We start from the raw sequence: 27,817 nt of genomic DNA, 5'->3' as shown, positions 1-27,817 counted from the left end.
GCTGCGCTCTGATGCCACTGCTCTGATTTCAGGAGAGTGCAGGCACCGCTGGCCAAGGTCTTCCAAGAGACACCTCCCCAAGTGCGGGCAATCCGCACTGGCCGCTCCCACTACAAAGAGTAAACCCTCCGCATCCCGTCACCAGGGCAACCCTGCCACCCGACACTGATGCCGTCAATACGGCAACCAGAGCGGGCGCTTGAGGAGTGAGCACCCTGGCTGCCGGGCACCCAGAGCTCCGGCACCCCACAGCGCCCACTCAAGCTGCCTCGCCTCATAGCCTGTGGTGAGGCTCCGCCGCGCCCCAGGCGCGCGCCCGCTCGCCTCCCGCACGTGTGGGCCGTGATTGTCTCCGCCGGTATCCCTCCGCGCCCCCGCCTCGGCTCCCCCGCCCTTCCCGGGACCCTCGCCGGCGGCGCTGCGGAAGGATCGCACGCACGCGCGCGCACAGCCCGCTGGCCGCGGAGAGCCGAGGGAGCTGCGCTGTGAGTCGGCCGTCGCCAGCCCCGCTGCCAGCGTCGCTCCGCCGCTGGCTCCTGAGCCCCGCGGCCGCGGCCGCTCGGCGCTCCCCGCTGCGGGTCCTGTCCCCGCCCGCCGCAGTTCCCCGGAGAGGGGCGGTCGGTGCCTGCGCAGAGCCGCCTCCTCCCCGCCCCCGCCCCGCCTCCACCGCCGCCGCCGCCGCCGCCGCTGCTGCGCCTCTGCTCCTGCCGTCCCCGCTGCAGTGCGAAGGGCTCGAAGATGGCCGGTTGGCAGAGCTACGTGGATAACCTGATGTGCGATGGCTGCTGCCAGGAGGCCGCCATTGTCGGCTACTGCGACGCCAAATACGTCTGGGCAGCCACGGCCGGGGGCGTCTTCCAGAGCATCACGGTGAGGCCCGGGGGCGCCGAGCCGGCAGGTGTGCGGCGGGCCTCTGAGGAAGGGGACGCCCGTCCGCGAGGAAGGGGATGCGGCTAGGGCTGGAGGGAAGGGTACCGCCGGCTGAGGAAGGCGATGCAGCCGGGCCCGATGCCGGCCGCTCAGCCAGGGGATGCTGCCCGAGGCCGCGCGGGGGCGGGGCGGCCGGACTCGTCGCCCCGGCGGCGCCCCGGCTTGCAGCTGCCAGGGTGGAGGAGGGGACGTCTCCCCGGGAGGCCCCTCGGCGTTCGGGGAGCCCCGCAGGCTGCAGTGCGGGTTCCCGGGTGTGGGCGGGGGTCCTGGGCGGCAGGCTGGCCCTGGCTCTGGCTCAGCGGTGAGCGCGGGATGTGGGAGGCGGTGGTGGCCGGGTCCGGGGAATTAATGGAGTGACTTTGCGTAGGATTGTAGGTGTCCAGGCCTCCCAGGCTGGAGAGAAAGGTACGCGGACCACGTAGGTGGAATCGTGAATCTACTTCAGCTTGTGGCTCTATAGTTTTTTTTTTTTTCCTCCAAGATGGCGAACTGCCATTGATTCCTCTTCTCCACCTATAGAGATTCATCGATATACTGTTATCCCCAGTTACGCAACATAGCTCTAAAAAGGGGATGGTTTAAGGGTGATTTTTTAAAAAGATCTGGGGAGTCGCCGGTGGGGGATGACACTTCTCCAAGTCACTCCCTCTTTAGTGATGGTAGTGAAAGAACTAATACCGATTTATGCTTCTCATTGCCTCATTTTCACTGTGACTTGATGGCTTTTGATTCGGTTGCCACACATTTGGAGAATATGCGTCAGGCAGCCTCCAGCACAGCTTATTGTTATGCCCGTTTTTATGCAATGCTCTTCTTTAAAATCTTGACACCAGTATCAAGTACAAGACCATTCCCTTAATTTTTTAGCTCTTCACTCCCACACCCTTCCCATCACATAGCAGAATTCAAGTCCTATATCACAGGTGCTCAGCATTTTACTACTTTAACATGTTAGTGTGGAGCCAGTCAGTGATAGAAGTGCTTTAGGATCTCCTGTCCCCATGTGGGGGACCACAATCCCTGTAGCGAATTGACATTTGGTGATTAACTTTTTTTTCTGCAGTCTTGTCTTTGTGTGTGAGTTCCCGCTGTCTGGCTTAAGAAGATTGCGGGAGTATGCTTGGAAATGGCTGGGGCCTGCCATGACTCTGCAGTTCTGATGGGGGCGACGCCTTCCTTCTTATTCATGGAATGTTAGAATGAACAGATTCTCTTTTCCGGTTCTGGTGGCTACCTCACTTTCTTTACCAATGCCCCTCCATCTTCGCTCTCATTTTACTATTGCTTGCTGCAGTGCTGTAGACAGCATCCAGTCTGCATTTGTCCAGAAGGAAAGCTGGTTATTGAATGAAAGGGCAAAGCAAGTTGGAGAAAAGAGAGTGGTGGCTAGAAAAATAGGAGGGAAATACAAATTGGGAAATCCCGTGGTCTGTGGTGATAGAGGTTCATACCACTAGGGATATTTCAAGCTGTCTGAAGCAGAGAAGTGAGCAGGTTTATCTGAGTAGACTTTTACCCAACTTTAAACTTGATGCAACATGACTAATGTGGCTGAATATGATAGGCAAGCTGTTGAAAGAGCTTATAGCTAAATCTTTACAATTACATAAGCACCTTAAAGTAGCACCTGACTTTGATATAGTGTATAAATAACTCATTTTCAGTTTGTACCCAGGGTCAGCTGCCAACTATTGAGGGAGACTCTTTGTATGGTTGGTATACACTGGCTTATAGTTAGCAGACCTCACTGTTCATTGCAGAAACAAACTAATGTGTAAATCATGTAACCATGTAGGAAGAATAGGTAATAATAAAAACAGCTATCTTGATTTTACATCAGTACACAGTTTGTTGTATCAAATTCTGATTAACTGTAATTTTTTCTTCTTTGTTTTGGGTGGCCAGCCAGTAGAAATAGATATGATTGTAGGAAAAGACCGGGAAGGTTTCTTTACCAACGGTTTGACTCTTGGAGCAAAGAAGTGTTCTGTGATCAGAGATAGTCTATATGTTGATGGTGACTGCACAATGGATATCCGGACAAAGAGTCAAGGTGGGGAGCCAACGTACAATGTTGCGGTTGGCAGAGCTGGTAGAGGTAAGCAGGCTATTTTGTATGTGTGTGTGCCTAAAAGTTGCATGCCATATTACAACCTGGGTTTCTTTAAGGGTTTAAATTAAAAGTTAGTTCATAGTGGCTATTAAGGTGGTTTTTGTGAACTGCTGAGCACTGAAGGGCGGCAGTGCTCTCAGCCTGCCTACTGTAGAGTGGTGCACATGCAGGCTCACTTCTCACCCTGACCACTCTAAATTACGACAGCTTTAGTAAACTTCACAATGAAAAGTCTCCCCTTAACTGATCCAGCAAGTTACGATGCTAAACTGTGCCAGTCACTTAGTTATTTTTTTCTACTTAGTCTTTACTTGTAGATCTTTCCATTGATGTTTGCTTAGATTTGAAATCAATTCCCTGCTTATCCTAAAAAGAAAAAGAAAAAAAAAATCACATTGTTTTATTTTCTGCCAGGAACATTTCTGAAGAGAGAAGTAGACTAGAGTTTTAGAGTACATGTTCTATTTACTAAAATAATTCCAAAGAATGAGATTCCAATTTGAAAAGTAGGAAACTACATGCAGTTTAAGTACTTGGCCTACAAACTATGGTACCAGTTTCCAGACTTGGTAATAAAAATTCTGGTTTCAATATGACGTAAGGAAATCTAATATTTCATAGAATATTTGACATTGAAGTTTAATCTGACATCTCACTGACACACAAATACATTTATGTATTAACTTGTGTAACTGCCTCATTTGGCAAAGTTAGCACATAGAACAGTTCTACAGTGTAAAAATATATGAGCCTACAGTGAGTTATAATTTAATGCTGTGAGTGTCTAAGGTGTGAGTTGTCTCTGAAACAAATCACATAAAACAAGACAGATCTTAAGTTTTAGCTGCTTCCAGATACATAAGATGCTAGGGTTGAAAAAAAAAATGTATCAGCTGAAGGCCTGACAGAGTGCTTAGTGCATAACAGCCATGACTGAGGTTCTATTCCCAGCACCCACACGGCAGCTCGCAGCTGTGTAGCTATAGTCAATCCCAGGGGCTCTGACGCCCTCTTCTGGCCCCAAGGACACCAGGCACACATGCAATGTATAGATATGCATGATAAAACCACGACTATGCATTCAAGAAAACCAACACTCAATGAAACTGTTTTACCATAGACCACTGCTGACATCTAGTGGCAGTAAGCATATTTGACACACACCTGGACATATAGCTGAGTTCAGACCAATACAAATTAGGTGCTAGAAATAGTAAACAAGTTTTGTGATTATTAGGCTGGAATAATTAGCAAAGGGAAGTATCTATATAAAACAAATACCACTAATGTAGAGTTTTCTGACTGGCAGTTACATTTCTGTTTAAATTTGTTTTTTATTTTTCCTCTGGAATAGACATGTTTACTCATTTATAGTCACACGTGTAAGATGAACGTTGCATTTAGGGAGAATTTGTATGAAAATATCAAAGTTTTTAAAGTATATTTTTGGAGACAAATAGTATGGTGTCAGCCAGCATATTTTCCCCTAGGATACAAGGTAAACAATCACTTTCCTCCTAGCTCTCGTAATCCCTTTATGGAACCTAGTACAATGGGGTCTCCTTCGTGCATCCAATAGTGTGCTGGGTTTAGTATATTTACTAGCTAGAAGGCTCTCCATTCTGGAGACAGAATGGATTTCAGTGTTTAACAGTTCATGGAAAACTAACTTAATGTTAACTTATTAATCTATCTGCTTAAACTTATGTGATTTCTTGATTAACACTTCTTTTGAAACACTTTTCTCCTTTTTCTTTCAGTCTTGGTCTTTGTAATGGGAAAAGAAGGGGTCCATGGAGGCGGATTGAATAAGAAGGCATACTCAATGGCAAAATACTTGAGAGACTCTGGGTTCTAGCTGCTAGGCAGACTGTTAAGTATTAGGGGAAAATTGCTCTTAAATTTTCCTAGTTGTAAGCTTAAGTCTTAATTCTGGAAATTTTATTAGCAATGCAGGGTGATGGGATATGAACCTGTGTCTCCTTTGTATCCCTCTGTTGGTGGGGAAAGGTGTCTTTCTTTCTGCCCCTTCCCCTTAAATAATTCTGTTCATTTTTGTTTTGTTTCCTTGTGTACTCCAGCATTGGTTATAGTCATGGGAAAGGAAGGTGTCCACGCAGGCACAATTAACAAGAAAACATATGAACTCGCTTTATACCTGAAGAGGTCTGATGTGTAAGCAGCCTCTCCCCATCTACCTACCTATCAACTGTCTTCATCACCACCCTAATTACGGTCACAGTGCTACCAGATTGTAGATGGTAGCTAGTATTTCCTTCCTTATTTTCTAATGTCATGATTCCCAAGGGGTCATTTGTATGTTAACCACTGTGTGTAACCAATCTTTATCTGGCATCGTAACTGCAGCACAATAATGATTTGCATGATATCTTGAATTGGGGGAAGGGGGCATGCCAAGTTGGGCATCACTTCGTCTTAGCAATTAGCGGAATACTGATTACTAAAATAAGTTAATATTAAGCAAGGTGCCGGTGTACAATCTCTAATTTGATCAGTGTCCTTTCAGCACTTTGAGCATTTACTTGGCTCATTTAGTCTTCCTTTTGTAGCGCATGGTTGGGAGGAAAAGTGCATGCATCTGTACTTCACCTTTCTCATCCCTCCCTTCGAACATGGGGTGTTTGCTTTGCTTCCATTGTCGTTTGTGTAGTGCCTGGTTTATTTAACCTAATTAATACCTCCTCTGTTGATGAGCTATTGAGAGTTGCAGTGATTTACTTTTAGTACGGTGATTGCACTTGGGACAGACCATTTGTAGTGTCTGTAGGACATGAAGCCTGCAACTTGGAGAGCAAAGGCACTTCCTCCCATGACCTTACTACAGAAACATACCGATCAAATTCCCAGGGACATTGTCATTGCAGTAGCTCACAGACTCGTTGTCTTTTCTTTGCACACCAGCTGTACTCTTGAGTAAAATGTAAAAGGCTGCCATTATGGATATTAGGTATCCCAACATAACCATCTGGAGTGTGTCCAGTTTATTTTTCATAGGACCAATTTTTATTTGCAGCTTAGGTTTTTATATGAAGTTGCATTATTGTGGACTTGGCTGTCTTGTGATGTATTTTTTTCATATGTATCCTGTGCCATACTATTGTTAAAATGAACTGTTGCTATTGTGAGATGGATTTTCCTTCGAATGGCACTACTTTAGGGACATTCTAGTATTTGCTTCTATCGTTTGGGCATTGTGGATAATGTACAGATTTAAAAACAAATCTTGTTGCCGATTTGTCCATTTCTTTCCCTGCACTTTGTTACATCTGGGATACAGTCTAACTCATCTGATTTAATATGCATTTAAAAAAATGCCATAACTATTAAAACACCTTGTTTACAGACAGATGAAATAAATTTATTCCAACCAAATACTCTACTGGACTCCTGTTTTTATTATAAATTATAAATTTTTGGCTTTGTTGTTATTGTTGATTTTGGAGGGTGGGGTGGGAGGTATTTGCTCTGTAGTATTTACTGGCCTTAAACTCAGAATACTCCCGCCTAAGCCTCCATAGGCAGCCGTAGCTGACAGGTGACTGTGAGGAAAGACCACACTCATCTGCAAGCACATGAAAGCAGCTGTACAGTTCTAAATGTGGCTTTTGTGCCTTCATTCTCTGATCATCCTCAGACTTAACATGAAGAAAACTAACCTGCTAGGGAATAAATACGTTATGTTGGCCTCTTGATGAGAACTCAATCTCATAAGCACTAAGAGGCCCCTGCGGCAAGAAGAGTTTCTGTGGGCTCCATTATGGAGGGTTCTTCTGGACTGAAGGGTCAGTGACTATAGATTTGCAGCCTGATGTCAGCCAGCGAGTCTCATAAAAGACCAGAAGCCATTCCTCAGTCAGCACTCAGGAGAATCCTATACTTCTGCATTTTCTGGCTTTCAGAGTAATGTGTTGACCACAGCTAAATATTTTAATCCTAGAGTTTAAGTAAATATTTACGTTCAAGACTATTGAGTCAAACCATTACTGCAAATTTATCAGGCAGAAACATAGCAGTAGGTGCTCAGGTTATTCTGAGTGAAACTGGGGAACTGGTAACGGTGGACATGGACTCCAGAGCACTCCCTTAGAGGTGGAGAGTCTATAGGCCAGGAAGTCAATGTTAGAAGTAACCAGTGGTTTATATCAATTGACCTGCATACTGTCCTTGAGAAAGATCGGGTTAGGGAACAGGAATTAGTCTTTCTCATACTTAAAATATACTAAACATGAATTTTTCTTTTTCAAGTTGTTAGGCAGTAATTATGAATTAAATTTACATATAAGATGTAAAATATTTAGAAGATAGAAATGTGGGTCTACTTTGGTTGGTTAAGATACCCAGACTTTACAAAACAGTTAAAACCTGGTATCAGTCTTTGTCAAGAATAAAGATGGACAAATGAAATTTAGTGATAAGGTGGTGGTTTGAGGTTTTTGAGTAGTTATTCCCAAATGAATTGTAGTAAACCAAATTGTGAAACCCTAACCAAATACAGTTTACAAATGTAAATTGCAGTATATGTTGAACTTGCGGTAGAGGGCGATTATCACACTGAAATAGTAAAAGGTTAAGTCATTGGTTCCTGCTCACAATTTCAAAAGGAAATATACTTAGGGAAATGTATATGAGGTGGTATTTGTTTGTGTGTGCACCTATTATGTACTTGGTTCTGAGAATTTAGCATAAGAAATGGAGCTATACAAATTTGTATGTCAAAATGCCCATCACACTTAACAATAATCAAACTTCAAAACATAAAGTTGAGTATGTCCCCTGGACAGAATAGTTATTAAAGAATAAATTAGACTCTTAAATAGAAAGTGGATTTTAATTTTATTTACTGCCATATTTTAAGAGCTTAAAACTGGTAGGAGCAGATGCAGAGACCCATAGCCAAAAACTAGGCAGAGCCAGGGGAACCCAAACAAGGAGGATGTAGGGCTATAGGAGCCACAGGGGTCTAGGATACCACTAGAACACAGACCACAGAACCAACTAAACAGAGCTCATAGGGGCTCAACGAGACTGAAGAACAGTCACAGGCCCCGTATGGGTCTGAACTAGGCCCTCTGCATATATTTAATGGTTTGTATAGGTTGATGTTCTTATGGACATTCAGTCGGAGGCAGGGGCTGTCTCTGACTCTAGCCTGCTCTTGGGACCCTTTCCCCCCACTGTATGAGGATACATGCCTAGTTTTATTGTAACTTGCTTGCAACGCTGTGTTTGATATCCCTGGAAGAGGAGTGGATCTGTGGAAGATGGGAGGTAGTGGAAGGGGTGGGAAGAGTGAGGGAGGGGAGACTGCAGTAGTAATGTATAAGAGACAATAAAAGGGGGAAAAAGAAAAAGCTTAGTAGCTGTCAGCCATGTAACTGTAGAGTTGAACTATTGAAAACAGACGCCAGTCCTAGCCAGTGCTTTCAAAAGATAATCCAGAAGGACTACTAACTTAAATGTAAACACACCAGTTCCTTGTTCTGAATTGTGGTTTAAGGACTAAAGGCAATCACAACTCTTAATATACAGCTATGGACATAGTGACTTTAAACTTTTCTCTTTTAACATACTCCAATTTAGGTGTGACTTTATTATTCTAACAGCTATTTACTGAGAGTTTATTGGTAGACAGTGAGTGAGCATTGTGTTTTATAATATTCCTTTTTAATCTTAGGTCAAATCAAACAGTGCAAATGATCTAACTGGTTTAAAAGTTAGGCTGGGGTCTAGAGACATGGTTCAAGAGTTAGTAGCATTTCCAGAGGATCTGGATTCAGTCCCAGCAACGGACATGGAGGCTTACAACTGCCTGTAACTTCAATTCCAAGGGATCCAACACCCTTTTCTGGCCTCCCCAGGTACGACATGCACATGGTGCACAGATGCAGGCACAACACCATGCACATTAAAAAAAAGTTTAAAAATTTAGATCCATAAAATTTCATCACATTTTAACTTCTATGTAATTACTATAGTAAAGTATTTTTCTGGCCTCTGCTTTATCTGAAAGGAGCAGGTAGACAGTGTTGTCATTAGTGCATGTTGATCAGAACCTTTTACTTTCCAAAATAGAAATAATATTTTGTATTTTCATATCCATACAAATTTTACATTTTATACGGTATTACATTGATGCCATTGCTTTGTGTCACAAGATTATGACTTTCATTTCTTGTGTTTTCCTTAATATCCTAAACTTTCTAATGTCAGTATACTATTTTATGACAAAGTAGTTTATAGAATGAGAAAATATATTTTGAAAAACATGACATAAGTATAGGAATTTGATCTAATTTGATTAGCATTTCCCATATTTAAAATATAGTAAAAGCATCAATAAAAGAACATCTATAAAACTTAATTTAAAATTCCCTTTTTAAAAAGATTATTTTATGTATATGACTACACTGCCACTTTCCTCAGACACATCAGGAGACATTGGATCACATTACAGATGGTTGTGAGCCACCATGTGGTTGCTAGGAATTGACCTCAGGACCTCTGGAAGGGCAGTCAGTGCTCTTTACTTCTGAGCCATCTCTCCAGCCCCAGAACCTAATTTAAAATTCTATGGGCTTGCCGGGCGGGCGGTGGTGGCACATGCCTTTAATCCCAGCACTTGGGAGGCAGAGACAGGAGGATTCTTCTGAGTTCGAGGCCAGCCTGGTCTACTGAGTTCCAGGATAGCCAGGACTACACAGAGAAACCCTGTCTCGAAAAACCAAAAAATAAAATAAAATAAAAATAAAATAAAATAAAATAAAATAAAATAAAATTCTATGGGCTTGAATGTTTAAGCTGTTCCTCAAGATATGTCTACTTAGGTTAGCTGTGACATTTCATGTTGTCAGTTAGCAAAGGCAGAAGGATTATGTTATATGTACAGTTCTCCACAAGAAGACCAAAGCTTCTCTGGGGTAGTTACTGTCCAGTAGTAGTTCAAAGGGGTTACCAGGAAATCATGGGCTCAGCCTTCCTTAGTGTGTCACTGTTAGTAGTGTCTGTCAAGCTACCAGCAGCTGGTGTGCATGTGGAATTGTGGATGGTTCATCCTGTCCAGGCTAAACATCAACAAATCTTGTCACCTTTGTCACCAACATACTCTTCACTGGATTAAGATGTGGAAGTCCTTTAGTCTTGAAACCAGATAGCCTCTGTGTAAAATTTTCTATCCCATTTATTCATTTTGAACTGATGGCTTGAATTCTATGGATCAATCAAATTTGCATACAAATGCCAGAAGTATATTTTGTATATAAATTTGTACATTAAGAACAAATCTCTTTTTAACAGAGATATCAAAATTTGAAACTAAGTTCAGTTTTTCATAGTAAAACTTACTTTGAGACACGGTCTCATATGTAGTCTTGCTTGGTAGCCTGCCTCTATCTCCCAGTGCTGGGATTAAAGACACGTGGCATGTACAGCTGGCTTTCTCTATTGCAACTTATTACTGTCTGATGTGAGGCATGCTGTCCAGGAAAGAAATTGTCCTGATTCTGCAAACCTGGTCAAGAGCCCGTGGCTTGGGAGACTGTAGGGGAAAGCACTCCACTAAAGGAAATTATACCTTTCTCAACAGGTTTTATTGCCAGTAGTCCCTCAGGGAGGGGTAGGGCTTCACCAGCCCTTTCCCCAATCTATAATAAACTAGCCTGACCAGTCCTGTGCAGATGAACCACAGCTGCAGTGAGTTCATGAATGATAGCTGTGTCATATGCAGGAGTCATCTTTTTGCTTCGATTCTCCCATTCTCTACCTTTTAAGCACCCTTTGTGCATACCCTCTTCCAGGATGTTCCCTGAGCCTTGAAGGAAGTGATCCTAGCTGCTCCGTTTAGAACTGAGCACACCATGGTCACTTATTGTCAGCATTTTGCCATTTAATGGGTTTCCACATTAACCTCTGTCCTCTGCTCTCAAGTTTCTCCGATGAAAGCTGGGCATCACTCATATATAGGTATAAACGTGAGTATCTATAAGCCAATTTAACATGATGATTGAGTAAAACAGGAGAGGTAGGATGTCCATAAGGCCTACGATCTCTCCAGCCACGGGCTCTTGACTAGGTTTACAGAACCAGGCACAATCTCCTTGTACAGCAGGCCTCAAACAAGCAGTTGGTATTCCCATAGTGGTCGGCACTATTTCATAAGTCATTATGACAGCTCTCAGGATTCAGAACTGAGTAACACCGTTAATGACTTTTCTTACCCAGTAGCCTGTGTAACACCTTCTGGCACTGTGAGGCAATCTTTCAGCTCTGCTGCAGCCTCATTGCTCTTGTGACCAGAGAATGTGACATCTCCAGCAATAGTCGTAGTTAGGTTCAAGTGGGCAACCAAGATCAATGTCAATGACCTTGAATTGAATTGTTTGAATTCCTCCCCCTCACCGCCATTCAACAATTCATAGAAAGTATCCCATACCTAGCATTGAGATTTTTGTTTAATATTCCATGGCTTTGGAAAGGAACATTATCCATCCGTAGAGGATACCTATGACCAACCTCTTTTTCTAATAAGCCTACAAAACAATTTTACATATGGGTTTCCTATATCCTTAGTTTTGGTTGTCCTTTCTTCTTCCCTATTCTCCCCTTCCCCTCTTCCTGTTCAGACCTTCCTATCCCTAGTATCTCCCCACCTTTTAATACCTACTGTGTTCAGTCCTCCCCAACACACACACACACACACACACACACACACACACACACACCACCCTTCCCACATACATTCCTTTCTTTCCAGCCTTTACCAGCACACAGTGTTAAACATACTGCTCTAAAACAGTCAAGCTAGTATCAGCACATAAGGGAGAAGATGCAGTGTGAGTCTTTCTTGACTCTGGGTTAACTCACTTAGTATACTATTTTCCAGATCAATCTTTCATGTTTTCCTGAAACTTTAGTAATTTTATTCTTTACCACTGGGTAGAATGTCATTGTATATCTGTGCCAGATTTTCATTATCCATTCTTCATTCATTGACATTTAAGCTGGTTCCACTTCCTGTATATTGTGAATAGAGCTGCAATAAACATGGAAGCCTGCGTACCTCTAGCTGGGTCATATAGCACCATTCTGTTTTCAGGTTTTGGAGACACTGACCCTGATCCCCATAGTGGTTGCCTCAGTTTACACTCCCACAAACTGTGACTAAGTTTTCCTTCCCCACAATATTACCAGCATTTAGAATCATTTGCTCTTGACAATAGCCATTCGGGCTTGAGTAAGATGTTGAACACTTACAATATGTATTACATATTTGTGTTTCTTCTTTTGAGAACTCTGTTCAGTTCCTTAGATCACTATCAGGTTGTTCCCATTTCTTTTATTTGAGGCTCTTTATATATTTATATATCAAAATGCTATCAGATATCTGGCAAAGATTTTTCTTCCATTCTGTAGGCTGTGTCTTCATTTACTAACATTTTCTTTTGTTGGCCTTATTCCCTGAGCATCTGGAGTCCTCTACAGAAAGTCCTTACCTATTCCTATATCAATATCCTTTAGTAGTTCAGAATTACAGATCTAAAAAACACTCAAGTCTCTGCTATATTTGAAATTGGTTTCTGTGCAAGGTAAGAGATAAGATTTAAGTTTTACTCTTCTGTATGTAGATACCCAGTTTTCTCAGCCCAATTTGTTGAAGATGCTGTCCTTTCTCCAATATGTATTTGTAACATCTTTGTTAAAAATCAGGTGGCTGTAGTCTCATAGCTTTATATCTGGGTCCTCTGTTTGGTCTGTTCATCTATGTATATTTTTGTCAATACCATGTTGCTTTTATTACTAATGTAAATACTCTTTAAAAAGAAAAGAGAAGAGGAAAGAAAAAGAAAAGAAAGAACTGGTCGTGATAGTACAGGTCTTTAATCCCAGCACTCAGGAGGATCTCTGAGTTTGAGGCCAGCCTGGTGAACAGAGTGAGTTCCAGAACAGCCAAGGCTACACAGAAACCTTGACTCAAGAAACCAAACCAAAACAAACTAACCAAACAGACAAACAGACAAACAAACAAACAAACAAAAAACTCAACAAAGAAACTAACAGAGTATAAAATTTTTAAAGAAAAACAATTCAAAATTAAAATTTCTTTTCCTAGTATTATATTTCTCTTAAAATACAGCACTTTAAAATGATAATGAAATGCTCATACACCTGATATACTTATTCTATTACATGATTTTATTCAATTTTCCATGTCACTAGATGCATCTACTGTAAAGAATGTGTCAATTTACAACAAAATACCCTAATTTACACTATTTAGGAGATGATTTTGGCTATGTTGTTAACTTTGGTGGATACGCCTAACTGCTTGTAATTAGTAAGTAACCTTGTATCAAATCCTAAGGTGATGTCTGATCTCCATCGTTTTCCTTTATAGCACCCAGCATATAAGGCTAGTGTGATGACTTCATCAGAACAAATACTTTGTGGCTTTTAAAGTGGAAAACATTTATTAACATTAAGCTCTCATCATACAAGGCCATATAAAAAGTCTTAGCATTCTGATTATATTTAAGTATATTTTCTACATACAGTGTTATATAATTTTGCTTTTCATAATACATTGCCTCAATACATTAGGTCTATTAAACAAAAGCACTTATTTTCAAATCCAATACTTGAACAATTTCCTCTGCACATGGTTCAGCAGGGCTAATTAGCATAAGATGCTCTTAATGAAGAGGTATGTGTTCTCAGTGTTAACAGGTGCTGAAATTTGGTATTTTTATGCAGCATTTTTAAAAATCACAACACAAAGGATACTGAAATATGGAAAGTAAGGTCCAGAAATATTCCTGTGGAATCAAACTCATAACACTATAGTGGTTCTGAAAACCTTAAAGTATTTGCAATCTACACTAGACCTTTCCTATGAGGAAAAACTACTTGGGAATAGAAAGGAAGAAGACATCTTAGTTTCTCTGTGGTACTATAAAGAAAAACCCTAAACTGCCTGTTGCCACTCATTAATCATGACACAGAGGGACTATTAGAAGAGACATGTGCCAACCCAACAACACTAGGCAACTTTATGAAAGTGAGAGTTGTTTTAGCTCACGCTAGATGACCAAAGGACTTTGTGTGTAAGACATTTGCATACTGTGATCTAGGTCTTCGTTTCAAGCTATACTGAGGATTTTTAAAGTGTCTTGGCTACATTTTGTCATCCCCAGAGAGCTAATTTGATGCCTGAGTTACAGCACCAGTCTGTTACTTGTTAGTAAAGTGGCTGTACACTATTGGAGATAAGTATCAGAGATCAAATAGCCTGTTTCAGGAACTTGATTACACTAGAAAACTAAAAAATAAGTTATTTCTACAGAAACTTCTAAAGAGAGCAGAAAAATCAAATCATATACCTAAATAAACATTTAAGGGAATATGCCAACTACCTGAAAGTCACACAGTATTTGCTACGTTGTAACCCTGCTCACCATTAGGCTGCAGCTGCACCACAACACTATGGTCAGTAATTTCATTGTCTGCATCACTGCTGTCCGTCTCTTCATTGTCTTCGTCCTCGTAGTCCGAAGACTCTGTCATGTTCTGATGTGAGTGGGATTCTGACAGAGACCCAAACGACTGGGTCCTGGCAGAAGCTGAGGGTGGAAGTAAAGGGGTGTGCTCTGACACTTGGTTTTCTTCCTGACTGCTGTCTGTGTCAGAGTCCGAGTCACCTTGGGAAGGAACAACCTTTTGTTTGCAGACTGGACAGGTCTTTTTGGTTTTAGTTAGCCAGGGATCTACACACTTGCAATGATAAGCTGTTGAAGCAAAATATACATCTTCAGTATAACAATTCTGTTAAAAGCACTTATTTTCAAATACAATGATTGATTTGGTTCAGGGCATATGATAGATGCTCATTATGAAGAAGTATATTATCTCAGTATTAACAGGTGCTGAAATTTGGTATTTTATGCAATATTTTCTTTTTATCATAACACAAAAAGATGACACTAACACATGGAAACTAAAATCCATAGATATTTCTCTTGAGTCAAGCATACATAACACTATTGTATGAAGAGATTATTACATTTAATTTCTTGCTATGTTTATTTAGTGTAGTGACCTGTTCACATTGTGTATGCTTACGAGAAGCTAGTGAGTTTTTATAGGATCACATATATCCATTATTTTTGCTTTGCTCTCTCTTCTCCCTTTATACAGAACTCCAAATCCAATTCTATGCAAACTCAAAGCCCTGTGTGGGCACTCATACCATGGGAACAGGGGAGGATCCTTAGCTTATCGCCATCTTCATATTCCTCCAGACAGATGGCACACACATCGTACTCATCTCCTGTAACAGAAAGTTAGAAATAAAAAGAGGTCACAGATTCATTGAAACTTTACAAACTTTTATTGTAAATGCTTTTTGACTGTATCTAAATGATGCCTTTGTGTTTCTATCTGACTCAGAGCTACTTCAAGTTCAGGAACCTGAAATTTTAAGTAACTAGCTTTTTACTCAACTCAGGCAATTAATAGATGTCAGAGTTGTTTACATTGATTATGTTAAAGATTTTCATAACAATTACATTAGTGCATTCAAATGTTAGTTTTGAAATATTTTATGCTAAAAAACAGTATTTCACTAAACTTCTCCAAGTCTGAGTCATTTTTGTGGCTGGTGGTAGGGCTGAATACAAGAATGCTAAGTAGAGCTGTCACCACTGACTACATTCCAGTTGGCAGAGCCTCAGAGTTTCTTCTGGATCAAACTGTTGCTGCTTTGTGTGAACTGAACCACTGATAACCTGACGAGGAAGATTGGAATTGCCCCAAAGAACTATTTCTAAACAGGTCCACACCCCCCTTTTGCCCTATTATTCTTTCCTTTCCACTACCTCTGGTGGGGCTAGAAAGGACGTTAAAGCATTTAAGAACCCTTATTAAAATAAGTTTTACAGAATCTAACCCACCTGGGGAATCCCGACTTCCAGAATGTTTTATCCTTCAAGGTCTTTGTTGTCTTAGCCATTATGTTTTATTGTCTCCTTCCCCTTTGACTCATAGTCTAGAATCTTTTTTAGTCTGTATATTTTCGTTAGTATGTATGTGCTTATGTATGAATGAGAACAACCTTGAGTGTTGATGCTTATTATCTACCTTATTTGAGACAGAATCGCTTGCACCCTGCTGCATACACCAGGCTAGCTAACCTGTGAGCTTCTGGGATTCTCTAGTCTCCATCTCTTACTTTGCTAGAGGAGTACCAGGATTAAAACTGCTCATTAACGGATTTTGGGGTAGGGGGTGAGGGTAGTGCATATTCAAACACAGGTCCTCACCCTTGCTTGGCAAGTGCTTTACCCACTAAGCTACCTCCCTAGTCCAGAAGTATTTTTAAACAGCCATCTGGAAATTAATCTTGGCAGCTGAAAGGAATAACCACTCTACAGGATACAATATAGAGACCATTAGATCTCAAGTTTAGGTTTCTTTTTCTGCAGAAGACATCCTGAAGCTCACCTGACCTACAGGATTCCAAAGATTCTATACCTATTGTGGCAGTACAGTAATGGACTTGTTTACTTTCAGGCCACAGAAACCCCATATTTGAAAAGACACAGTTTTGCATTGCCTTTCCTCACAACTGAGTAAGATGCATAGCATAGATACTATCAGGGAAGTTAAGTGGGTTCTCAGGGTCACACCCAAGTGGTAGAATGAGGTCTTTGTGGTTCATTCTTTCTACTATATCATGCTGGGGGAAATACTGGCCAACTAAAGAATACTGACTGCTGGCTTACTCACATGCCCCCCCGCCTGTGAATGTTGTCTGCATACAAAGCATGAGTAATGCTGAACTCTAGAGACAAGAGAGAACTGAGGAACCAGAAACAAAATAAAATGATTTGTGGACAACTCTATGAGAGGTCTAGTGCACTGTAATTCCTGAAGTAAAGAGGCTGAAGTCGGGAACAACAATGTACAACAACATTCCTCACTGACTTCTGGATCTACTTAGATGTAGACACTTGTAAGTATCCCATTGCTTTCCTTAACATATTTGTAGATTAGAGAACATTTAAAACATACTTATACAAAAATATGCCACTACACAATTTAATCCTCAATTATCAGGCTTAACAATTGTAATATATTTTTAAAAATCTTTGTTAGATCTGCTGCCAATGATTTCTTGAAAAAATTAAAAGCCAATACTGAGATCATCATTTTATTAAATATTACTATACATAGCAAGAGCTTTAAAAACATAATCAGAACACTATTATCATGCCTAGTTAAAACAAATGACAATTTCTTAATATCTAAATTTATTACTATCACTCAAAACAAATTCAAATTGCACCAACTATCCTAAAAGCATTTTTTTTTTTCAGATGATTTGTCCTAAGCAGGGCCCAAGCTCTCAGCTGCCTGCTCCTTCTGCTATGCCAGCTGCTTGCTATCATGCTTCCCAACCACCATAGACTCTTCCCTCTAGAACTAAAACTTGCTATGGTCATGGTATTGTAACACAGTAACAAAAATCTAACTAAGACACCTTAGTTAAGATCCATGTCAATTCATTCTTAAATTATTCACTTGGATTTTTAAAAACAGTACCCTGTAGTTGTTTCCTCTGAACTGTAAAATTCCTTCAGGGAGGACTAAGACTTGTAATGTTCCAGAAGCAAACAAGACTTAAAAATTCATATGACCCTTCTCAAAGGTCATCTATGAAATAGCAAACAATTGCAGGAGAGATGAGACCCTCTTAGTGGAGCTATCTGCTAGCTATGTGTAGCACTTCAGAGATGCAACTTTTCTAAGTCGTCACCCATGCTGGGGTTTACTATACAGGGATCTGACTTATCTTTGAGTCACCCATACTCCTATGAGTAACCAATGAATTCACTGGTTCACCAAGCCAGAGTAAGGTAGAGTTATTTATTTGGTCTGTCATCTGTGCCCTATCCAGGGTTAATAAACATTTATTCATGTCTTTCCAGGAAAAGCTGCCCAACCTAACTGGCATCTGAATAGGGGCTGATAGATGAGTTGGGGAGAAGTGTGGCCTATGGGATGAATGATAAAATGTAACTGGGTGATCTGTCTGTGGGTGGAGCATATGTGGGGGTAATCTTGATACAGCCATTTCCTCTATGTGATATGACTGGTGTGTCTCCTTGCTGCTGTGGCAATTACATGTTCCCAAGAAGGAGAGATAAGATATAAAACCAAGGCCAAGCCCCCAGAGAGTAGACCACTTAGAGTGGCCATCTTCTGTGTACTGTGAGGTGCCATGTCTCCTGGATGAACACAGGCCCACCTCCATCCTCAAACAGCTGATGGACCATGCTGCGGTCTATAAAAGTCCAGATGAGATGAGATCATGCCCAATTTGTCACAGATGTGGCATGGGTTGCTGTGAGCAGTAAGTCATGTAACTTAGGCTCAGCTATCTGCCAAGAAGGGAAGTGGCACAGTACAAGAGGATTTACAATGGGAAAAAGTCAATGTGTATTATCCACTGATTTGGCAGGAAAGGTAGAAAAAAGAGAAAACGAGATGAAGGTGTTGGCCTTCTGTTTCCCAGAGTTGGCAGGATGCAAGGACAACAACACAAATTAGATCTCTGCCCTATGAGTTCTTGTGGGAGTTAATCACCAAATACATCTGACCAGCTTTAACTGGGGAAGATGGAAGACCAGTGTCCTCTGACAATTGGTTTATGATGCTGTGTGCCATGGGTGCAGAAGGGATCAGTGACTGCCATGGAAGTGAGGACACAGAATTATAACCACCCACCCATCCTTGAGACAGAAACTGGATAATCTAAGATGACAGAAGAAATCAGTTTCTGGGGGACTGAGCCATACAAGTCATTAGGAGCATGTGCTATTGATGGCTGAGGGCTCCATGATTCTCAGGGACTGGAAGACAACAGAGAAAGACAGGTGTTACTGAGCAAACTGTGCAGCAAGAAATGATGGTGTGGTGCTTGCTAGAACTGTCTCACAGGATAGTTAGGAAGTTGCAGGCCTGGGACGGACACACTTACTCAGGGATTGAGAGTACTGGCTGCTGTTTATAAAGACCCTGGTTTGACTCCCAGCACCCACATAGAAATTTACAACAGTCTATATAACTCCAGTTCCAAAAAATCTGATGCTTTCTTCTGACCTCAGTGAGTACCAGGCATGCATATAGTTTACATATATACACTGGGGAAAACACATAAAATTTATCACCTATTTAAAAAGAAGAAGAAAAAGGAGTTGTTGGGAGCCTGTGTCATAGCTCAGCAGATATAGACACTTGCCACCAAGCCCCTTGATCTGAGTTTAATCTGCAAGCTGACATGGTAGAAGAGAGAACTGGCTTTTGTAAATTGTCCTCTGACCCTTACATGTATCCTGTGGAATCTGTACTCCCCCCACAAACAAATAAAAAATAAATGTAGAAAAGAGAGAAAAATATATTTTTTTTAATCTTTTCAGCAATGTCCTTGGGACTAGACAAAGGCTTGAGTGGATCTGCTGGGCTTCATGGCAGAATGTAATCTTTTTAAGACAGAAGGGGCTCTGGTAGATCTTAATGACAGGCCAGCATACAAACAGACTTTATAAAGTCATAAAGCAATCCAGAGGAGCTGAGAAAGGGAAAACAAACAAAAGGGTCTATCTGAGCCATTCAGCAGATCAGTGTGGCAAAACTTATCTCTGGAGTTCCTGAGCAAAAAATTAACTGAAAGACAAATTCTGTGTTAGGTTCTGGAAGGTAGAACAGTTCTAGAAAATATAAGTGATAAAAAATAGTTCAAATGAAAAATAATAAGCTTGCCCTAGGGGGATGCAGTTATTTGTGCGCGCACGCACACACACACACACACACACACACACCCCATACTATTCTGTGTGCCTTGCTCCCTGTTATCAAAAACAAACAAACAAACAAACAAACAAACAAAACAAAACAACACTGGGGTTGGAGACTGTTTCCCCAGACTGGGGCTCTCAGCAACCAGCTGTGACAATGAAAACAAAAGGGCCGCAGGTTAGCCTGGGCTATCAAACCTGGGGAGCCAACCAGTGGCAGGCACAGGAGATTTGCTCTTGCTTCCCTCTTGGGCCTAATTCAGGCTAAGCAGCACAAACCAGGCTCACCAAGACTGCTGGATATTTAGGGGGATGCACAGAGGCTTCATAGCAGATTCAGTAACACACCAAGATAAGGAGACCAAATGGCTCATGGAAAATGACTGAGTTACAGACAACTGGATGGATCAGTGCCCCCATCTATGCTGCTGTATAAAACACAATTGATACAAGTTATAGGATCTTTTCATTGGATCTTGTGAATGCTTTTTAAATAGCAGTCCAAGGCTGCAGAAGGCCTGCAGAGATTTTGCCCACCTTCTGTAAATGCTAACCTTTTGATGTCTTACAGGTTTGGAAAGGTATCTGAAAGGATGGTAAAACTATCGAGTAAAGTGTTTGAAGTCACTGTACATGGGTAGAAAAGGATACTCCCAAGAGCCATAAGGTTGCTAAGCAAAAATTTTCAGTCCCAGGAGTAGGTTGCCTTCCTATTACTTGTTGGCAGAAGAATCAATCCCCTGATAACCTACAAACCATAAGGTTATTCCCACTACTGTTGGCTACACATCAGAGTTGGACGGTAAGACCCTATTTCTAAAGATGACACACACTTTGGTTGCAGGACATGGATAAATGAGGCTAGGACCATGATGAAAGTTCACTCCACTTTCACTATAGTATCTGAGTATGCAGACTTCTGGGAAAGAATTGTTGCAGACAGTCCTGCTCAAATCTTGATGCTGTATGCTGTACTAAGACACCAGGCAAGCTGAACTCACCGGTACAACTGTGGCATGACTGTTATGGGTACAAACAACTGCTTTTTAAACTAGATTTTTGTTTTGTGGTTTTTTTGGTTTGGTTTGGTTTTTGTTTTGGGGTTTTTTTGTTTTTTGTTTTGTTTTGTTTTGTTTTAAAGACAGGATCTTGTTATGTACCATTAGCCTGGAAATCACTGTATAGACCAGACTGGCCTCAAGATCATGTAGATCCACTGGTCTCTGCTTCCTAAGAGGTAAGATTAAAGAATGCTAAGAGAAAGAAAAAGGGGGAGGGTGGACTTTTTACTATTTAATTTTATGTAATTTAAGTTTTATTATTTAATTATTTCTGCTCAATGGCTACTCATCTTAGAGGAAAAGTCAACTTTGCTTAAGCCATTTTAACTCAGGGTAGTCTCAATATCTTTTTCTTCCTTCTTTATATTACACTGTATGTGTGTGTATTTGTGTGTGTGTGTGTGTGTGTGTGTGTGTGTGTGTGCGCGCGCGCATGCATGCATGCATGCACATGCGTGTACACACATGAAGTTGATTCTCTCTTTCCATCATGTAGATACTGGTGATTGAACCCAGGTCATCAGGCTTGGCAGCAAGCACCTTTACCTGCTGAGGTATCTTGTCAGCCCTCAACATCAACTTCTAAATAAATATTTTATTTTAGGAAAAAAAGATTTTTTTAAGCTGGGTCCTGGCACTGAGAAAGGGACAGCCCCCCACCCCCACCAAGAAGCTATCTACAATTAATATCCACTTGTAAAGGAAAAATGAGTTTTCTCCATCGGAGTCTCACTGGGTATATTAGCCATACTTAAGGACAGGCCTCATGTCCAGGAGTAGTCTGCAACAAAGCAAGCTCAATTCAATTTTTGTAGATTTTTTTGACTCATTGCTTTGTTTGACATTTTTGATGTCATTGGTCTTTTGTTGTATAATTTGGTTTCTCGTGTGTGTGTGTTTGTGTGTGTGTGTGTTGTGGAGTTTTGAGTGTGGGTGTGTGTTTCTTTGGGGGTTTTTTGGTGTGAGTTTTGCTCAAAGGAAGAAAGGGCATGGAGTTGGGTCATGGAGGAGGTGGGAGGATCTGGTAGACATTGAGGAGGGGAAAGCATGATCAGAATATATTGTATGAGAAAACTTTCAACTAAAAGATTGTGTCACATTGAAAAATATGGAGCTTTCAAAAGTGATCCCTAGAGATAGACTATCATACTGGGTCTGATCTGTAAACAACTTTTAAATAACTCACCTCACATCAACTTTTTATAGCTTCTGCCTCCTTTTGAAAACTAAAATTCAATGTTTCTCCAGTTTTTATTGTTATATTTAACATTTAGCTATATGTAAAATAAAGTTCTGCTTTTTATTTATTATGCATTTACTCTTTTATTTATTTTATTTATATGGGCAACACCATGTGCATGCCTGATGCCCATGAAAGCCACAAGAGGGTGTTGGATTTTCCCAGGATACACTATTCACAGATGGGTGTAAGCACCATGTGGATCCTAGGAATTGAATCCCAGTTCTCTTAGCAGAGTGGCCAGTGCTCTTAACCACTGAGCCATCTCTCCATTGTTTTTGTTTGTTTGTTTGTTTGGTTGGTTGGTTGGTTTTTGTTTTCGGGTTTTTTTTTTTTTTTTTTCATTTTTTTTTATGTGGTCTGGGAAGTACTGGCCAAAATGATTAGCAAGTATACATTTGAAGCTCACTTAGCACAGAGCTCTGGCTATAGTACAAATCCAGACTCCTTTCCAGCTCTGTCAATACATACAGTTCAAACCTCTGTAAAACTCTGTTTCCTTGCATATAATGGAAAGATAACGATGGAACCCATTTCATATTAGTATGAAAATTAAATGACATGCAAAATGCAAACATGTAATAGCTACCTATGGTTTTAAGAGCACAATATAGCATCATATAACCTAGCATGTGAGAACACAGGAGGAATATCAATGAGGGCAGACTACCTTGGTGCAAGAAAGTAATTTTTTCTCTGATAGTATATAGAGCAACTAGCACATGGTGTTGAATGTATTTTTCCACATTTTCATTAAGATTTCTGCCAATCCTATACCTTCTTCCTGCCTTTACCAGGCTACAAGAGCATAAAAACATCACTCCCAAAACATTCATTATTAATGTTAGTTAGTGTTAGGAATGGTATAATATAGAGACTCAGAAATCGGTATTAAGTAAGTACGGTCATCATGTATTCTGAAACACTAAATGTTTCTATTTAGGAAAGAACAATATTTACTCACCTTTTTTAAATTTATGTACAGGAAGTTTTTTAAGTTGATCTTTACGAAGTCTGTTTCTTCTGTTTCTATGTCTGTCCTGAACAAATTTTGTGATCTAAAGATAAGAGAAAAGACAGGTCAGATATTAAATATACAAATAAAAATTGACACTGAAATAAAAATAATCTCTTTTAGGTTTCTGGATAGCTGCTATAAAGCCAAATAGCTGCTATAAAGCCAATTTAATGTATTTTAATCCTAATGATAATATTATTAATTAAACCATTAAGTTCAAAATGATTGTTGAGAATGGTTTTTGCTATCCTGGGTTGGTTGGTTTTTTTTTTTTTTTTTTTTTTTGTTATTCCAGATGAATTTAAAAATTGTTCTTTCTATGTCTGTGAAGAATTGAGTTGAAATTTTAATGGGGATTGCATGAATCTGTAGATTGCTTTGGGTAAGATGACCATTTTTACTATGTTAATCCTGCCAATTAATGAGCCTGGGAGATCTTTCAATCTTCTGAGGTCTTCTTCAATTTCTTTCTTCAGAGACTTGAAGTTCTAGTCAAACAGATCTTCCACTTGTTTGGTTAGAGCCACACCGAGATATTTTATATTATTTGGGACAAAGTAATTTGTTAATTTATATATGATAATTTGAATTTCTTATTAAATAAATTTTAACATCTTAAGATTATTACATTTACTTATTTATATATCTGTTCTGTATGTATATGTGCATACACTCATGTGCCACAGTGAGCATGTGGAAGACAGAGGATATCTTGGAGAAATGTGTTCTCCCTTTATACCATCTGAGTCCCAGGAATCAAACTCAGGTCACCAGGCTTGGCAGCAAGCCTTACTCTATAAACTCTTTTGTCAGCCCAGATTTTACCCTTCATTTACTGATATAAAATTATAAATGACATTATAAATAGTCTATAACTAGTGTTTGCAAAAATACAAATAGTAGACTACAGATTATAAATACTTTAACTAGTCAAAAAAATTGGGAAATGGGGGCTAGAAAGATGAGTCAGTGGTTAAGAGAGAGCATTTGCAACTCTTGCAGAGGACCCAGGTTCAGTCCCCAGCACCCACATCAAGGCTTATAGCCACCTGTGACTCCAGTTCCAGAGGATCCAATGCCCTCTCTGGTGTCCATGGGCACCAGGCAAACAGGTATAGAATACAACTCAGAAATAAAAAGAATAAGCAATCAGTTTACTTAATAGTTTACATAAACCTCAAAACATATGCTGAGAGATGACACAAAAGATCACACAGTTGTGAATTCCATTAGTATAGCAAACCGTTGTGAATGAAATCAGGTTTGTGGTTGGTTAACTAAGCATGTGAGTCAAAGGAGACATCAAAGAGAAATGAGGATTACTAAGGAACAGAAAAAATTTGCAGTGATGGACATCTCATCTTGATTGTAATAGTGATATTAGTATACCTGTGTGAGTTTAAATACATATATTTGTAGTTATATAAGTGCTAATGCTACTATGTACAACTTAAATGTGTGGTCTGTTTTATATCAACCATACCTTATAAATATATTTAAATGTTTTAAATAACCATTAAAACATTAAAAAATAACAGAGTTTTATTGAGGTTAGGAATACAACTCAGGAGTAGAATGGTTGACTTGTTTATACAAGGTTCTTTCATCAATCCTTGACTCTAAAAAGAAAAAAAAAAATCCAGCAATATAAGCTTTTAAATCAAAAGAAAAAATTATAGAATCCACATTTACATAAAAGAAAGCTGAAAATATGCAGATATTAATCCAAATACATATGGCTATAATAGATATAAATGGAATAAGTTAATCAATTTTTAAGGAGGTATATAATAGAATGCTATTTACAAGATACTGTTAAAACTGAAAGATACCTTAAGGTTTACTAAAAGTGAGTAGGGGGGAGATATATGTGAACATATTAAAGTAAAACCCATGTACTCAATAAAAATAATACAAAGAATATTTAGCAAGAATATGCTAAAAACTATGGGAGCAGTATATGAATTCAAAACTTTAGGGATTTATATCTAAATCAAACACAGTTTAAATACATTAAAGTAGTAGATCTGCACTAGCTCTCACTGTGTGTCACAGACAAGCACTTGAAGCATCATAGCCCATCCAAGTGAGGATGTGCTCTCAAAATAGACAGACATCCAGCAGCCTGTAAGATGCAGTACTGAAAGATGAAAGATAAAAAAAACAAACAAACAAACAAAAAAACCCACCACTATATGTGTGCTTTGAGGGTTCAGAATATTTTAAACTTAAAAACAAATTAACCTCTTCTTATGTATTCAAATTAACCTTTTCTTATGCTAAATTTGGCTACCAGAAAATTTAAAATGTGTCCTATTGCTTAGCATTGTTTTAGAAAACCTAAGAATGCAAAACAACAAGCAACTCTAGTCAAAGCTGCACAAGTTTGTGAATATACTGAAATCATTAAATTGTGCATTTTAATTATATCAATTTTATGCTTGAGAATTATATTTTTTTAAGCTAGACAAATCGGCAAACTTAAATGAAGGACATGTAGCCTCATTCTCCACATACGTGAACAGCATTTATAAAATGTGACTACAAAAGGATGTCACAGAACAGCTGTAAAGATTGCCTAAGAATCCGTAACAGGTTTTCTGACCACAGTACAACTGATTTAGAAATATATATGAAAAGATATGTGTCAGGAATTGAAGACTTTAGTAAAGTAATCCATCAGTCACAAAACAACTCCCAGTGGGTAACAGGTTTCTAGTGAAGCCTCTTTACCTAGAATCTCAGCAACCCAGAAAAGACCATGAATTATGAAGGAAGGTGAAACTCTAACTCACTGGAGAAAGAGCAAGCTTTTCACTGGAGCTCAGCATTAGACAACCTGATGTACTTAAATATCTGAAAGCAGCTTTGAGATGCTGTGGGCTGAACACCAGCCACAACTGATGGTAGGCTGAAGTATAGGCAAGTATGCCTATTTGTTCCTGCAAATGTACTACAGGGATATTATTCTTCTCGCTTAGGACAGAAGTGGCAAAAGAAAAGAAGAAGGCTAGAACTGAAGGAAAAAAAAACAAAACAAATGTCTTAGAATGATGCTTTAAACGTTAATTTAAGTAAATTGTACAGACTAGTTTCAATGGATTTATCTACAACACTCCCTTACCCATGTCTCGGAGAACATTGCAGAAGAGAGGGCAAAACGATATTTAAGAGTTAAAGAATTAGGACGTTTTCTCTGAGGTTGTGTCTTCTAGTAATACCAGAAGGTACATCCATAAAGTCTCACCAAGACAATTGCCCAAATGTGAACTGAACAAAGGTGACTACAATAAATATACCAAACTGGGAGACAAAAATTCCATGGCTACACAACGAATTACAAGCAACTGAAGAAAGCTGGGAATGGGAAATGTGGTCCTCCCTAGGGAAGAGCACACGGATTGGTTGTCTAATACTAAATGGTCACCCCTAAAACATACATAGAAGAAGCACTGTATGGACTGAACAGGTTATATTTAGGAATATGTATGTGTGTATATATGCATGTATGTATTATATATATGCATATTCATATGGATGAATAACAATTAGTTTTAAAAAAAGAGGACATGGATTTGAAGGAAAGTAGGGAAAGGTATATAGAAGAGTTTGAGGGAGGAAAGAGAAGGGAGAAATTAATCCAATTATAATCTCAAAAATAAAAAATATAAATACACACCTTAAAAAAAAGACTTCATCTAAATCCCCTAAGGGACAGCAATGTAAGTAAAGGTGATAAAAGCTCATTTAAGAAAAAGAAAAGGAACTTTTAGGCAGGTGTGGTGGTAGATGCCTTTAATCCCAGCATTTGGGGAGGTAAAGGCAGGTAGATCTCTCTGAGTTCAATGCCAGCTTGGTCCATAAAATGAGTTCCAGGACAACTGGGTCTGTTACGCAGAGAAATCCTGTCTCAAAAACAAACAAACAAAAAAGAAAAGAAAAGGGAAGAATTTGTACTGAGAATATACAGATTCCAGAGCAGTGTGAGCCTGGTTTATTATGAATACAGAATGAAAGTCTGCTTCTTGGAAAGACAAATCAAATAAACATCTAACAACAATGCAAGGCACAGATGGCCAAGGATAAAGAGAACTCACCCCACAGATGACAGAAATTCTCTTAAAACTGTTAGTGAAGTATATGAATAACAGAAACCATTGTCTTACTAGGCTGAAAATAACTTCTTAAATAATATAATTTAGTAAGAAGTTGAAGCCTCCAAGGAAAAATGGAGGATTTTAAGCTGCCTGCACATGACTGGGTAAGGAGACATCAGGAGAAGAAAGAGGAGACTGACTCCAGAGGAAGAAAGAAGTCAGCCTCAGAAACTCGGAATGGCAGTGAGGGAACCAGTGAGACAATGGGAAGGAAAAGATGGGTAAGACTGAGAAAAGGTAAGCTGCACCAAACAACTACAGCCACGGCCAAGAGGGGGTATGGGAGTGGTAATCTGAGAAGACACAGCTAATAACTAAGCTGAGTGACTCTGGGGAAAGACTAGTCCTAAGGGACAAGCTTACAGCCCTCACCACCTCCAGCGCAATCTCTGGCTTAGGTAAGAATGATACCTTTGGCAACCAGTGAGGT

General features: G+C 39.9%; 2 protein-coding genes across 4 annotated transcripts in view; one reads left to right on the top strand and one right to left on the bottom strand.

The window, feature by feature from the left end:
• The first annotated feature begins 463 nt into the window (after window positions 1-463).
• On the top strand, window positions 464-6,436 carry Pfn2 (profilin 2). 2 transcript variants are annotated; one of them, XM_034500309.2, is made up of 3 exons: window positions 464-870; window positions 2,836-3,028; window positions 4,804-6,436. In XM_034500309.2, the coding sequence occupies exons 1-3, from the start codon at window positions 739-741 to the stop codon at window positions 4,899-4,901; spliced, it is 423 nt and encodes a 140-aa protein (XP_034356200.1). In that variant the 5' UTR covers window positions 464-738; the 3' UTR covers window positions 4,902-6,436. The 2 variants fall into 2 exon arrangements, with proteins under 2 accessions (XP_034356200.1, XP_034356201.1); XM_034500310.2 differs by having other exon boundaries at window positions 658-870; window positions 5,125-6,436.
• A 6,482-nt stretch (window positions 6,437-12,918) lies between these two features.
• Window positions 12,919-27,817, bottom strand: part of Rnf13 (ring finger protein 13) — an 85,803-nt gene continuing 70,904 nt past the window's right edge. For both annotated transcript variants that reach the window (XM_034500440.2, XM_076932413.1), the window contains 3 exons: window positions 23,177-23,270; window positions 15,303-15,383; window positions 12,919-14,841 (listed from right to left, as the gene is read on the bottom strand). In XM_034500440.2, the coding sequence (XP_034356331.1) occupies window positions 14,477-14,841; window positions 15,303-15,383; window positions 23,177-23,270 (540 nt within the window). In that variant the 3' untranslated portion in view covers window positions 12,919-14,476. The remainder of the gene's footprint in view (window positions 14,842-15,302; window positions 15,384-23,176; window positions 23,271-27,817) is intronic.

The sequence above is a fragment of the Arvicanthis niloticus genome, chromosome 4 (genome assembly GCF_011762505.2).
Source record: "Arvicanthis niloticus isolate mArvNil1 chromosome 4, mArvNil1.pat.X, whole genome shotgun sequence".
Taxonomy (NCBI): Eukaryota; Metazoa; Chordata; class Mammalia; order Rodentia; family Muridae; genus Arvicanthis; species Arvicanthis niloticus.
This window is presented reverse-complemented; position numbering and strand designations above follow the sequence as displayed.

Excerpts from the sequence above, each read along its gene's own strand:
- Pfn2 (XM_034500309.2), top strand. The coding sequence starts at position 739 with ATGGCCGGTTGGCAGAGCTACGTGGATAACCTGATGTGCGATGGCTGC. Across the intron at positions 871-2,835 it reads GCGTCTTCCAGAGCATCACG|CCAGTAGAAATAGATATGAT; the intron begins GTGAGGCCCGGG and ends TTGGGTGGCCAG. Across the intron at positions 3,029-4,803 it reads GGTTGGCAGAGCTGGTAGAG|TCTTGGTCTTTGTAATGGGA; the intron begins GTAAGCAGGCTA and ends TTTTTCTTTCAG.